The sequence below is a fragment of the Zonotrichia albicollis genome, chromosome 3, assembly GCF_047830755.1.
Source record: "Zonotrichia albicollis isolate bZonAlb1 chromosome 3, bZonAlb1.hap1, whole genome shotgun sequence".
Classification (NCBI taxonomy): Eukaryota; Metazoa; Chordata; class Aves; order Passeriformes; family Passerellidae; genus Zonotrichia; species Zonotrichia albicollis.
The window spans coordinates 5849775-5865202 of record NC_133821.1 but is presented as its reverse complement, the minus strand read 5'-3'; the positions used below and the strand labels follow the sequence as shown (position 1 = coordinate 5865202).

General features: G+C 39.7%; 1 protein-coding gene across 1 annotated transcript; it reads right to left on the bottom strand.

Moving 5' to 3' along the window:
• Nucleotides 1–10080: 10080 nt before the first annotated feature.
• CRISP2 (cysteine rich secretory protein 2) lies at nt 10081–13816 on the bottom strand. The gene is made up of 6 exons (XM_074536513.1): nt 13714–13816; nt 12824–12914; nt 12274–12419; nt 11503–11597; nt 10670–10758; nt 10081–10486 (listed from the first exon to the last, which is right to left on the bottom strand). The coding sequence occupies exons 1-6, from the start codon at nt 13768–13770 to the stop codon at nt 10359–10361; spliced, it is 606 nt and encodes a 201-aa protein (XP_074392614.1). The 5' UTR covers nt 13771–13816; the 3' UTR covers nt 10081–10358.
• Nucleotides 13817–15428: the final 1612 nt, after the last annotated feature.

Sequence of the window (15428 nt, the reverse complement as noted above, 5' to 3'; positions counted from 1 at the left end):
GGTCAAGTCCATTCAATCAGGATTTTTTCTGAGGATGTTATTTTGTGTCTTAAATCTCATGCAGGTACATACACACACAGAGGCACACAATCTGTATTGGAAGAGTATTTATCCATTTTCCCAGTGAGGTCCAGCAGCCACAGTACCCCTATTTGTGTGTAAGTCCCCTAGACACGTACAGGAGATTTACACACAAATAGGGATACTGAAGAAATTATTTTCCAATATTTTGGCACTCTAATATTTGTTCTTCTAAATAAATGCAACATTTCTCTCTCACCACTAACAAGGCTGAATCTGTCACAAATTATCTTCAGATATTGCCAACTTTAAGCTAAAAGGACTGACAACAAAAACTGCCAGGAAGAAGATGCTTTATCCAAGGGGTGGAGCTGGGCTATTTTCCTCACTGGACCTTTTGGGAAAACCCAGTTTGGCCTGAATTACTGCCTCAGTTTCTGCTGGCTGAGAATTGTGAATATCCATACCCTGGGTATACACACACCCAGCCACACCATCTGTGGAGAGCACAGAATGTCTGTCCTGTTAAATCATGAAAACAAGGTCTGGATCTTTCAGCCCTACATCACAGTGGAAACTTTGTACACAGGAGTTCCTACATTTTGGTCTGATGGATTTCCCAGCAGAAGCAGCTGCTGTGCCAATGGCTGTCTGTCATTCCCATTTTTTTCCCGATTGCCTTGTTTCTGACACAGGCTTTCCAGGTGATGGGGTGCAGCCACTTCCAACATCTCCTTTCAAATGCCTTTGTGTGTGCATCCAGCTGCTGCATAGGGCAATCAAAATGCACACATCTTGAACTGTTCCCCTTTAGGAAATCCCCTTATGTCTCCTTATTTGCTTTATCCCAATCCTGCTGGCAATTAATGCAAAGGAGTGAGGGCGTTTGACAAATATTGTTGCACACCTTTGTCTACTAAATAACTTTACCTATTTGTCATTTAAATAGCTGTTAGTTTTTTTTTTTATGCAGCTTTCCATCTAAATAGGGTGTTGGTGACATATCAAAAACTTTATGTAAATAAATGTAAACAGTTATGGCAGAGTTTTGAGATTCTGAAATGATAAAAATAAGAAATAAAGGGGTTGCTTGGGCAGTATTTTACCTAAAGAATGAGAAAGAATGTTCGTTTAATAATCTTCTTGCAGAATGCCCTCAAGCATCTTTAGGAGTGGCATTCAACTGACCAGACACACTCTGTGCATTTCTGTACCTGATCTCACCTGCAGTGTTTTCCTTTTAAATCATGGACTCGTAGAATCATTAAGGTTGGAAAAGAATCTCCAAGTCTCTGAAGTCCCACCATTAACCCAGCACTGGCAGGTTCACCACCAGACCAGCACCACCAACTATACTCCCTCAGCACCATGTTTTCTATTTATTTTCCAGAAGAAATAGAAACTTGTAAGAGCAATTGTTTTCATGTTAAAATAAGTTACCTAAAATACCTGGCTAAATAGGCCAGGTGAATGGACGTGCCCTTTTTGGTCATGTTTGTTGGCTGACACAGGTTAAATCAGGGCCAGGATGTCTCCCAGAAGAGGCTGATATTGTTTAAGACTCTTAGCTCAGTTCACTGAAGTCTGAGCTACAAAGGTTCCTCAGTCAATGTGGATTTACAAAGCATGACTTGGGTGAACATTAATCTTCAATTTTCTTCCTTGGTGTGTGCTTTTCTTGTAGCCACAGCTGTGGAAACCAGGGAGGGGGAATAAGGTGCATATTGCCTTCACACTGGGACAGAAATATTTCTTAGATCTCCTGAACTTTGAGCCAAGTTTTCTTGAGAACATTGACATTTATCCCACTTCTGCAGTGTTGCGGAAGAAACATTTTTTTTCTTTAAACATTAACCTTAATTTTTTAAGTCAGCAGACCCCTGTCTCTCCTCAAGTTAAAAGCTCATCCAAGTAAATACAGTTTGTCCATGCAGTCCTTAAATAGCCTCCTTCACCTTTAAGACAGAAGTAATATTCAGTAGATTTTCTGACTCCTTAGATAGCAACAATAAGAATCACAGAATGGTTCAGGCTGGAAGGGAGCACAGTGGCACCTCTGGTCCCTCCTACCTCCTCAGCAGGGTCATCCCAGAGCACAGGGCACAGGATTGTGTCCATATAATTCTGGAATATCCCCAGTGAGGGAGACTCCACAGCCTCTCTGGACAATCCACTCCAGGTCTCAGTCACTGCACAGGAAAGAAGTTCTGCCTCCTGATCACTTAGAATTTTCTGTGCATCAGTTTCTGCCCATTGCCCCTTTGCCTTGACTGTATCCAAATCACCCCCACCAGCCTCTTAGCTGATTTCTTGTAAATGTGGGTTGATATTGCAGTGTCTCTTTTTAAAATTAATGTGTTTTTTTTTTTCATTTGATATCTCACAGATTTTGTTCTCTAAGACCTTACTTGATTACAAGACAGTATTTTTAATCTTTCCAGTACACAAAGAACATCAATAGAAGGTAACACTAGAAGGAATGAGCTTTTTTTCTTTTCTCTAAATAGAATAGGCCAAATAATTACACCCAGTTAGACTATGTTCAGCTAAAGCATGTCTTGTTGAAGAGGAGCATGTTTCACTTAAAAACTTCACTCTTTCATTTCTGCTTTTATTGCATGAGTGTTGCAAAACAGGGCTTAAATGCTGAAACAGAAACTTTTGATGGAGGTGTATCCCAAAGTTGTAAGAAGGCTGTTTAGTAGAGATAACAGGGTTCTGCTCCCTTCTGCAAGGTCCAGTGGGCCTGCCTGAATTGCTCTTGTGATAAAAAGGAACCTCAGCTAAGATGGATGCTTTGCATAACACCTGGAAGCTCTACCAATTATTTTATGAAAGCAATAAGAAATAATTAGATGTCTGTGTTTCAGTCTCAGATGGTGTGAGTGGTGAATCATGCATTTTTATTGACTTTTCTTATGTTAATGTGTTTCTCTTGCTCCCCATCAGTCCTCTGTGCTTACTTGTAACAGGACATTTGATGTGGCTGCTCCTGCCCATGTGAAATCCCTCACAGAGTCTAGTACTAAAGGCAAGCTGGTCTTAAGCTTCTGAAGAAGCACAAGGAGATGATTTCAGACATGGCAGTTTTCTTTCCTTACAGAGGACTGTCTGCCTCTACATTTCAAAATCCACTCCACAGCTGTGAGTACACCTGGATTTGTGTTCACTCTTTGCATCACACCAGAAGAGCAGTAGGAAAGAACACTTGTAAAGGAAAGTTGTCATCCTTGACCCAGAAATGACACAAATTCACTAAAAGGCTGGTTTGCAGGAGAAACATGTTTAATATGAAAAATCCTCTCTTTTATAGACAGATTTGACACATTCTACTTGATTGGCTAACAAAAACATCTTTTTCACAAACAATCCTTGCGAAGAGTAGAAAAGCAGAGTAGGAAAACACCACCTGCAGGTTGGTTATACTAACAAGTTATCATTGTTTTTCTACAACCCCCTAAAAGGTCTCACAAGTCCTCTGTGAGAAAATGAAGCCTGTTTTCTCTTTTTCTGATCAGGCTGCTGCATCCACAGAAGGTGAAGAGAATTATGTTGGGTATTTGTAAGAATTTTTTCCCTGTGAGGGTGCTGAGGCCCTGGCACAGGTTCCCAGAGAAGCTGTGGCTGCTCCATCCCTGGAATTGACCAAAGCCAGGCTGGACAGGGCTTGGAACAGCCTGGGATAGTGGAAGGTGTCCCTGCCCATGGGAAGGCGTTGGAAATGGGTGTTATTTTAGGTCCCTCCCAATCCCCACCATTTTGTAATTCTGTGATTCTATGATTCCATAAGTCTTTTGTTCCTCAGTGACCTTTCATGATGCATTCCTTACTTAAATCAGCAGGCACAAACACAGGTCAATCTGAGTAATCCCAGAAAACCTCTTGCTAAGAGTGGCTCTTCTATCATTTGTACAACCATCAGCCTCTGGAGGCTGAGCTGGGATGTTCTCAGTGGTACAGCATCAGGGTGTGGTTTAGTGGTAGCATGAAATAGTTGGTCTGATCCACACAAAAATCTGTCAAGCCAGAGAGAGACAGTAAATATAAAATTTCTATGACTCAGTAAGTGCTGTAAACTCTGAGCCACAGCACAAGTTAAACCCCAACATAAACTGTGCCTTTTGTCCATGTGTTCACACTGACTCACAAATTCTAATAATTTTGACGTTGGCACGAGTTGCAAATGTGGGTAGAACAATTAGTACATAACAAATTCCTATAAGAAATGCCCATATAGTTTGTTTTTCCTGCGTACAACTTACATCTCCTCCAGCTGGCTGAGGAGGTTAGGCAAGTGGGGACTTCTTTGTTTGCAGCTTGAATGCTGACCTGATGGGAGACATGATTTGTCACCTTCATTATTAATTTACATGACTGTTTTTTAATTGTCAGGAAGTAGGTGCTAAATCACTGAATATCCCAAAGTAGTCCTGTGCTATTGAACTGACAAGATGAATTTATTTCCTCGCAATGGGCCAAGGACAAATTCAATGAACAACTACAACTCAACTTACTATCTAAAACACAACACCCCTTCCGGGACAAGCCAACACAGGAGGTACTACATTGAAATGGGAGCAAATAAATATGAGTAGGGAAGGGAAAATTACCTCAGTGGAAAAATCCAGTCTCTGAAATGCTCATAGCAAGCTGTGAGAGGTACAATTTTTTGTGCTATAGCCCATTAGATGCTACATTCTCCTTAGAAAACTCTCATTTCCCTCTAAAACATGCAGGGAGTGTTATAACTCATATAAAGCTGGATAAAAATCTTTACACTGGTTTGCACAACTGATCTGTCTAGATCTGCAACTCTTAGAGCAAGGCTACTGGAATAACCTAAGATACAAAGATTTAAGCTTGGTTTATGACACATTGTGGTTAATGTTATATCAAAATGGTCTGGATTGTTCTTCTGTTTACAATGTACCCATCCTTATATTTATTGATAACAGAAAAGATGGTCCAAGGCTCATCCAGTCTGGTCAAAAAGCAAGACCAGAGGCAGATTGAGCAAAAATGGTCCTCCTGGGCCATGGGCAGGTGGCGGGAGAGACTTCAAGGAGGCTAAAACCTCCTCAGTGCTCATTATTAAATACTAGGCTTGGATAATTGTTGATATTTCTGGCTATTTTTACCTGACCAGCAAATTTCCACATCTTTGGGTGGTTTCTCCCTTATCACAAGGTTTGTCTTCCTGCCTTCATACTCTACATCTCATTTTCATTTCACCTTTCCCCTCCAGGTTCTTTACAAATTTCTTTTCCTTTGCCATTTTTCTCTTTTCCCATTTATAAACTGATTTCCTCATGAACACTGAGCCACTGCTATCTGTGGAAGAAGCATGATCACTGCTTCCAACACCTAATTTATTGTGACTGACATTTTTTTGTCTCTTCAAACACCCAGCATTTTTCTCTTCAGGAGCATGGAATTTTTAGGTCATTGAGGACTTTTCCTGCAATTGTAGGTTACCACATGATACCTTCAAGAAATCTTTTGCTTTCTATTTGTAAAATTTTTATGTCCTTCTTCATTCGAGTGGAAGGCTGCTGCTGACCTTTCCAGTTTTAATGCTTAGAAATTGACTTCACTACAACTCTTAATGAATTATATATATATATATACACACGCACAAATATATGTATTTATATCTTGGTTTTGTGCAGAAAATAAAGAAAAAAATGCAAGATGTTCAGAAATATCTACTGCCATAAGAAATAGTGGCATCTGCATATGAGCAACTCCTAGAAAAAGACATTAACTTAAAGAGTCTCTTTTAGGAGGTATTTTCTGGTATTTTGTGGAGTGGGCATGGAAAATCACCTCCATCATCTGACCAGAGTCGCACAGCCACATTTACATAAGAGGTGAATCCATTCTTGGTTTCAATTTACAGAAATTCTGAAATTCTGAAATTTTATGTGCTTCAGAAGCAGTAGTGCTCAGAAAATGTCCCTGACTCCTCAATGTGTCAGTCCTGTGCAAAAATCACAAGGGCTACAGTTCCATTTTTGCCAAAATAAGCCTCTTATGACCCTTCAGCAATCACTTTGTGGGAAACTTATCATATGTGCTTGCACAAAGAATGCTGCCACTAAATAAAAATAAAGCAATTAATATAAGATAACACTTCCTTTGTTATCTTTAGTGCAGTTTTCTGGAATTTGTTTACTTTGGGAAAAGTCTTTTAAATAAGGTAGGTGAATGGTTTTGAGCACCCTAAAAATCTCTGGGAGTTTAAAGTCAGTACTTAAAATAAAAAGTCTTGTGGTTCATCCAACAAAATAAATAAGAGTCACAATTTGATTTTAGTGTGGCATACAGGGCTTTTCTCTTTTGCTTCTAGCACTTCATGGAGCAGTGGGAAAAGAGAGGAAAGCAGAGGATTGTTAATGATGCAAAACATCAAGTGAAAAATATAATTTGATTTCAAATGGTCATTTTTGTGGAGAAAAATCCAAGAATCTGATGATAATGATTTTAAAGAGTAATTTCCAGTTACATGTGTTGAACCTTGGGCTCTCCATCAGTGACCAAATGAATATTTAACATGGCTCTTTTCCATGCCAGCTTGCTACCTCAACTTTTCCTAAAATTTGCTTTTCTCCCAGCATTGTTATTGCTGCTGGTGCCAGAGTATCTGTCTGTCCTGGGGAGCAGCCTGAGGCTGACATTTCACAGAGCCCAGGGCAGAGGGCTGAGCCAGTGACCAGCCCATGAACCTCAGACATCACCGTGGGTCAGGAGGGAGTGTCACATCCTCCCCTCTATCTCCCACTGCCCCCTGTCCCCTTTGCCTCGTGGTTAAACTGAGATATAATTATGCTGGAGGTGTGGCTATCAAATGTGATATTATAATTTACAGGCCCTAGTGCTTTGTGGGCTCTTTCTCAGCGTTCACTAATTAATCTTCCTTGCCCTGGCTGTGTGGGTTTATCTCTGCCTTGCAGTTGGCGAGGCTGAAGCTCGCAGGTCAAATGTCTTGCTTGGGGGTTAAAAGTCTTGCTCACAGCCTAGAGTGGAGACAGAAGCTGTCAAGAAAGTTCTTAATCAGAGTTCATCTCCTGTTTTTCACAGTTTAGCCATGGCCTTTACATTTAGAGGAATCCCATTTTTGGCAACTTGGCCTGGAGTGATGGGAGCAGCCCAGGGGTGGGGAACATCCTCTCCTGTCCCTGCTCTGATGGACCTTTTCTGCTTGGGCTGGCTCAAACATTTTGCCATGAATTTATTTTATGGGAATAAATTGGATATTCTGGCAATACAAATTTCTGATGTCACATGAAGGTTTCCAACCCTCGCTTTGTATTTAGTATGAGGTTTTGAGGAAGTAGCCTCAAGTTGTGCCAGGGAAGATTTAGATAGGGTATTAGGGAAAATTTCTTCATGGAAGGGGCTGTCAAACATTGGAATGGGCTGTCCTGGGAAGTGGTGAAGTCACCAACCCAGGAGGTGCTTAAAAGGCCATGTGGAAGTGGCACTGGAGGACATGGTTTAATGGTGAAAGTCTTTTCCAGCCTAATGATTCTGTAATTTCATGTAAACCTGTTGGTAAGATTTGTCAAGAGCAAGAGTGAGGTTAGTTTTGTGGAAGATTTGTTCTAAAATAGCAATAGATGGAGAAAAACAGGGGAGATACTGGCCTATGACACTCAGCAAGACATTGGGATACTGAGAGTGATGACCTTCCCTTTAACCCAGAGGCCAAATTTGGCCATGGAACTGCTGCAGTTGGTGCATTTTAAATACCAAAAACATTCTTTCTTCAGAAACTGTCAGGCTGTTAAGTTACTTCATAACCTTTGTTCAAAACTGTATTTAAGGCCCTTGTCATGTGAGCTAACAGCTGAAGAGCTCTTACACCCCTCTCCACAGATAAGGCCTAGACTTGTTCTGTAGTAGTTGTTCTTATCATCTCTCAGCACATGTGCTTCTTCTGAACCAGAATAGAAATTGAAAAAATTCCTGCTGTTATTTGCTACTGGCCTGGACTAACACCTAAAAGGCAGCACAATTCAGCACAAACCAAAAAGCACATCCTAGTGTCAAAAATGAAGCCACTGTCAAGACATCAGTATGAAAAATACCTTTGTGACAACACAGGCAAGTAACAGAGAGAAAAGTCATTTGACTTGCTGGATCCCAGCAAATGTCATATTGCTTTTACCCCATCTGAGTGTGATGAACCCATATTCAGCAGCATCTCAGCTTTCACAGGGACATGAAGTATCTCAAGCACTCCTTGATGTCAGCTCTGAGAAACAGGAACAGCCAGGCAGCATTTCCAGCATTTCATCTCACCCTCTATTTGTTCTGTTCCACATCAGTAGGGAAGCAGAAGGTTTTGAAATCTCCTACAAAAGCACAAAGGTTGTGTCTGGATACCCTGCAGTAACCCAGAAGGGTGCCTGGTGCTCCAGAGTGGCACCTCAAGTTGTAGGAGCTCCTTTCCAGCTCCTGCTGCTGTGCTCAAACATCATAGCTGGATACCCAGAGCTTGAAACCTTGCTCTCTGTGGGGGGGGAACTTTATCAGAAATATCTGATAATAAACTAATTCCTTGTTATATATTCATTGGCCCAGATAAAAGGGGAGGAAAGAGGAAAAACTTGAAAAATAACCCAGAAAAAACCTGAGAGTTTTGCCAAAATTATGCATCTCCCCGTAAGAGAATTGGGGTTTTACAGGTTAGTGCTTTCTGAGGAAAACACAGGTTTTTTTAGGAAAATTTCACCAGTTTTAGTTTGACTTACTCCCTAAAAATCATATAATCAAGGTTTAGGTTGGAAGGGAGCTAAAAGGTCATCTTGTTCCACCCCCTGCTATGGGCAGGGACAACTTCCACTATCCCAGGTTGCTCCAAGCCCCATCCAGCCTGGCCTTGGACACTGCCAGGGATGGGGCAGCCACCGCTTCTCTGGGCACCCTGTGCCAGGGCCTCCTCACCCTCAAAGCAGAGAATTTCTTCCTAATATCCAATTTAACCCTGCCCTGTCTCAGTTTGAAGCCATTCTCCCTTGTCCTACTGCTCCATGCAATTGTAAAAAGTCTCTCTTCAGTTTCTTTGGAGCCTTGCACAATGGCAGTGGACATGAGGGTGAAACTGAGCTGCAGGAAGGTACAAAATCAAGGCTACCAGAATTAATTTATGTCCTGGAAACCATAAATTTCCCTAATTTGACACTCTCAATTGTTTTAATATGGTGGTAATTTGACCAGCAGAAACAGGGTGAAACAATAGAGGGGAAGAAACTACTGCCAAACTGTTTCTATATGTTTTAATTATTTATTGAGCCAATATTAGCTAAGAAACTTTGTGCAAGCTTTGTGTGAGACTAGGCCCAGAACTTTAATATCTAATAAAAAGGAATATCCTTTATACTGGTAGAAATTTGAAAAAACAATGCAGGTTCATGTCCGGGTATGGCTCACCCTCTTGTGTCTTTATCTAGAACTGCAGTCTTGTGGAGAAAATTATTTTTACTGGTTTGAAATAAGAAGGGAAATTGGTGAGTTCTGTCCTGCTCAAGGCTGGATTATGTGATTAGAGGGCTATGGAAAACCTGGATTCTTTCAGGAGCAGCTGGAGCTCTGGTGGGACACTCAGTGTGCTGCAAGGTCAGTGGGAAAGAGCCACAGCAATAGATGTATCATTTATCACCTTAGTTATCATTTATCACCTGCAGGCAGATGTACCAGGATTTTTGTGATTAGGTCAGAGGAAAAGTTGCAGATACAATGTGTGCCTCCTATTTTGCCTGTATAAAAAATTGCTTCCCTTTGTGCTTTGTACTTCTTTTCCTTTCTCATCCACTCTTACATGAAGAGCAAAAGAACCTCAAAATAACCATAAAGAATTTTCCAAATTAAAAAACCCACCCCTTTATTTAAAAATAACTTTAATTAAAAACTCTGTTTGTGAACTGGTGGTAGATCATGTGTTTATTTAGCAGGAAGACATTTCACTGACAATGAAAAAAAGTTAACAGAAAAAAAATTAGAGGCATCTAACAAATTATGCAAAAAACCTGAAGTGTTTTATAATTCCCTGTTAAAAAGAAATAAATCAGTGGCAGATCCACTTCAAAGAAAGACACAAGGTAACACATTAGTAGCTTAAAACATGATTTCTACAAAACCTAAAATAACATGAGAGGCTACTTTGAACTACTAGTCTAATTTAAGACTGAAACAATGGGCAGATTTCAGATAAAATTATTACCTACAGGTCAACCTGAGCTGATGCACTGAGAGTGAATACATAATACACTTTACAGTGGGTTCTACACCTTCCTTATAATCTCTCAGAAGCTATAAGGATAGCCAGCAGGATTTTAGATGATTTGAGTGGTGCATTTGCAGCTTGCAGGACACTTCTTCTTCACCAGTGAGTGGCTGCAGCCAAACAACATTTTCAGATTTTTGCAGTTTCCAAGGAGGTCCTGGTACTTGCAAGGGTTGGCTGAAATAAAAGAGAAGGAAGAAAACACATGAAATATGATGAGGAAACTCTGGTTTGATGATTCTGCATTTTCCAGAAATTCCTGTTGTCCATGTCTATATAAACTTTGTACTTATTCTCTGCTATTAAAATGGCTTGAATATTATAGAATGTGTTTTTTTCAAGGAGAATGGAGTGACTTACTGCAAAGTCCTTTGTCACAGTGGCCAGGACAGTCAGCACATTTTGGTCCACTTCTGTAAGGCATAGCTATTTGCATTGGGTTATTTCCTCTGCAATTTGAAAGAATTACAAGACAAAACAAGATCAACATGAAGCTCTGAGCCATTAACAGCAGTTTGTTATTTATTGCACTAAAAGGTATCCAGAAGTTTTTGGATAAAAATATTTTCCTAGGCAGTCATGTTTTAGTTTCAGATATTTACAGCATACAAAAAAAAAAAAAAAAGATTTTAAGTAAGAGGGACAATAAGGTTTAGAGAAACCAAATTAATTGATTGATTGTATAGGTATAACATTATCTGTCAAAAATGTATGTGCTTCCTAACTCTGCTTCTCTGATAGATTTCAACTGATTGAGGTAATCATAAAATCACAGAATCACAGACTGCTTTGGGTTGGAGGGGACCTTAGAGATCACTTAGCTCCAACACCTCTCACGAGACCAGGTTGCTCCAAACCTCAGCAAAACCCTTCTGAAATGCAGTTCTTTACCTCTGTGAATATTAATTTGCTGTTGGCTTCTACTTTACATCTGATTTTCTCCTTTGTGGTCAAAACTACAGCATGATTTGTGTCTGATGCCTGATTCTGTCAGAGATAAGCCCTTGTTCAACTGCTAAAATTTCCCTAACATCTCTTTCAATGTAAAATAAAACAAATATTGATATCCACCATTCACATTGCTATTTTCAAAAATCTAAATGGTTAAAATAGATTGCAATTATTTTATCCTATAGCCAAGGATGTTTTGGAAACAGTTCCATAATCGCCATGACTAAGAAGGCAATACGTACGCAGGGCAGTATTGGCAAACATAAAAGTACTTGTAGGAGCCTGTGGGACAGTAGGAAACTCCACATCCCACCTTGTAACTGTTGTACCAGATTAGCTGCAGATTAAAAAACAAGCACATTATTTTAGGGTGAATTCTTGTTAAAAAACCCCCAAAACTCACAAAAAACTCACAGACACTCTGAAACCCAAAAACTCACGGACACTCTGAAACCCACTCATATATACAAGATGCTTTTTCTGCACCTCATAAGAATCAAAAGTAACAGAACCAGGAAATATTTTTTTTCTTTCATGTTGTTTTCTACTCAGTTTTTAAATTTAAAGTTTATCTATCATAAAGAATACATAGAAAAATGAAGTTCCTCCAGTTTCCAAATGTTTTTGAACACAGTTTCTGGCAGACACTGAAATTGAAATTCAAATATTTTCATCATAGGTATTATGCTTTGACACTTCTTAATCACTTCTTTGACGTTTCTTAATAGACATTTCTATCTCTGTATAGAATATATTTATTTCTAAATTAAAGTTTTCTCGACAGACTAATATTTCCTTCCCAGACAGCTCTTCCAAAGTACTGGTCCCATTGCCTCCTAATTAGATGGAAAAGACTTTTAGCTTATAATTCATTTTTCGATCAGTATATGAATTATAGATAATAATTTGATGACATGATAATTTTCTCCTGATTATAAATAGCTCCTAGCTGTCTTAAGTGTACTCCTGTGATTCTGGTGTATCCCCCTGCAGTTTGTTTCAAGTCTCCATACCTGAGTGTAACTCTCAACATTGATATTTTTTGAGATTGCTCCATATCCATACTTGAAATTGGAGGACTGACTGTACCACACTTGAATTGCATCAGCCCATGTCCTTGGGTAGGCTGACAGTAGCACATTCTCACCACAGGCGACACCTGGAATAGAGTAAATCTAATTTATTAGGAGAGAAGCAAAGTAAAGGGCAGGAGGTGGGTCAGAGGGGCTGTAGGTATATGCTAAAATAAATGCCTATGATGCCATTCACTTTGTCCTGTGATTTTAAGGACTTGTAAAAAGTTGTCTTTTAGAGTGTTCATCTGACAAAAATGATGCTTTTGTGTTTAATAATCACAGAACCATAGAATGATTTGGGTTGGAAGGGACCTAAAGATCATCTTGTCCCAACCCCCCTGACATGTACAGGGACACCTTCCATCTAATAATCCTGAAAAGCTCTTCTACAACAGATTAAAGTCATGCTTATTTCTATTTCACATTCACAGGGGTCATCTGCAAACTGTCATTAACCCATCAGCTCAGGCTCCAAGCTTGCCAGTACCATTAATAACTCTCTTGTCTCTTGGGCTGACTTTCATCCCACACTGATTTGCCCATTTCTGAGCATTTTTGGCAGTTTTCTCACTCCACACCTGAAAGACACAAAGGAAGAAGTATCCAGGTCACAGATAGGTTAGTGCAGCCCAGGGGAATATAAAAAGAATAAAAATAGGGAATGGCTTAGGTGTTGAGCACTGAATGCTCTCATGGCCCTCAACAGAAAGGAGTTGCGCTGATTTACTGTCCTGGGGCCCAGAAATCACATTTCTTCAACTCTTAAAGGTTTCAGAGCAGGTTATCCTGCACAGTTCTTTGTTTCTCTTAGATTCAGAGAATCAGAGTTAGTTTGGGTTGGAATGGACCCTGAAGGGTCATCTAATCTAAACCCTGTGCAATGATCAGGGACATCTTCAACCAGACCAGGTTTCTCAGGGCCCCATCCAGCCTGGTCTTGACACATCCAGGGAAGGAGCAGCCACAGCTTCTCTGGGCAACCTGTGCCAGGGCCTCCCCACCCTCATCATAAATTTTTCCTATATCTAATTTTAATCTACCTGCTTTTAACTGAAAACAATTAGCCCTTGTGCTATTCCAAGAGGCCTTCATAAAGTGTTTTTCCTCATTCCTATAGTGCCTTTAGGCACTGGAAAAGGCTCCAAAGTCCTTTTGGATCCTTCTCTTCCCCAGGCTGAACACTCCCAGCTCTCCCAGCCTGGCTCCAGCCCCTGGAGCATCTTTCTGGCTCATGCTGAGTTTCTCATCCATGAACCTCTCCAAGTCCTTCTCATCAGGCTGCTCTTAATCCCTTCATCCCACAGCTTCCCTTGATGCTGGGTTTATCCCATCATTTCCTTTAAGGGAAAAGCAGGCTGGCTGCAGTTCATAGCTCACCATCTTCAGCATGTTCCTGGCTGTGGGAATTACAGATCTCCGTATTTCATTGTGCATCTCAACGATTTCTTTTTCATTTGGAGACTTAAAATGAGGAAAGGAGAAAGATTTTATACTTCTAAATGGAAGACTCTGGAAAAAATAACAGTGAAGGTCCCAGTTAACAGAAGTATAATAAACAAGATAAATTATGATTTTCTTGCCACTTTTGTTTGGTCAACCCCAATAATTGGTCTCATAAATCTTGTTTAACTTAAGACATTTATGATGGTAGATCAGCCAGTAGTTTTAGGCTGCAGCTATACTCAGGTAAAGGAAAGTATCAACTTCCAGCATTCACCTCAGATTTATTGAAGAAAATTATAATTTTCTTTCCTAAAGTACTTGTTTCTTTTCATTCATGAATAAGATCTTGATAAATAGCTCTCATGCAAGTACCTGCATAGCAGTTATCTTACAAACCTAATCCTCTCTAGGAGATTTATGAATCATATTTCTAAATCTTAAATTATTGATTTTTTTATGGAAAATGTATTTTTTAAATTAGTTCCATGAAGGGAAGAGTATTTTGATAGGCAGGATTACAGAATGATTTGGGTTGGAAGCACAAAGAGCCAGTAGCTCTGAAGCCCCTGTCTTATACAGGGACACCTTCCACTAGACCAGATTGATCAACTAGTACATATAATAATAATAATAATAATAATAATAATAATAATAATAATAATAATAATAATAATAATAATAATAATAATAATAATAATAATAATGTCTGTACAAACCGAGAGTTCATCTTCAACATTTTACATTAACATATTAACAATACTTTCACCCCATAATTCTAAATCTCTAGAGATCACAAGATCAGACTATATCAGGTCAGATTTCTATACAAAGGAGTCAGATATGAGTGCTTTGCAAAAATGAATGATCCTACCTGTCCATCAGATTGGTGAAACAAAGCAGCCAGGAGAATAATTGCAGTTAGTAGATCCATTCCTATAGGGGAAAAAACCCAAAAACAAACCCCCAAAATCCATTAGTCTCTGTTGCATACATTTTATGGCATAATGTGATATGTGAGCAAGATATGGAACTGTTGCAGAGTAAATCCTGCACAAAGAAGTTTATTTTAGGTGATCCTGAATATGGATGTGCTGAAACTGTGCATGGGCACCACTGCTTCCTGCAGAGAGAAGACTCCACCTTGCATGCAAGCAGGGACTGTAAATTGTCCCTGTAAACTGTAAATAGTCCCTGTAGACTGTAAATAAAGTTGTGTGGTATTTGGAATAGATGGATCAGCCCCCTTTTGACACCTTTATTCAAGATATCTTGAATTTGTAGCATTTCCTTCATGTCTGCCTTCCTGTATGTAAAAAAGCCCATTAATGTGTTCAGTACTGTCACATCAGAGTGCTCCTCAAGCCTCATCCATAATGAGATTTGGTGTTGTGGAGTGGAGCACTGAACACACAGACTGTAGTCTCCATTTTTTCCCCACTTCCCTGTTTTCTCATTAAATCAGCATCATAAAGGCTCAAGCAAATGGTGGTGATCACCCTCATGTTTCATCTGACACCTAGAGATAAAGAAAACCTTCAAATATGATGTTATTAACAAATAACGTTGGTTACTGCACTCTGACTCCTGAGGCACCTCATGTAGGTGTACACAGACATTCTGAAATCCAGTCATATACACAGGATGCTTTT

Excerpts from the sequence above, each read along its gene's own strand:
- CRISP2 (XM_074536513.1), bottom strand. The coding sequence starts at position 13,770 with ATGCACAATGAAATACGGAGATCTGTAATTCCCACAGCCAGGAACATG. Across the intron at positions 11,598-12,273 it reads ATGTTGAGAGTTACACTCAG|CTAATCTGGTACAACAGTTA; the intron begins GTATGGAGACTT and ends TTTAATCTGCAG. Across the intron at positions 10,487-10,669 it reads CTGTGACAAAGGACTTTGCA|CCAACCCTTGCAAGTACCAG; the intron begins GTAAGTCACTCC and ends CTTTTATTTCAG.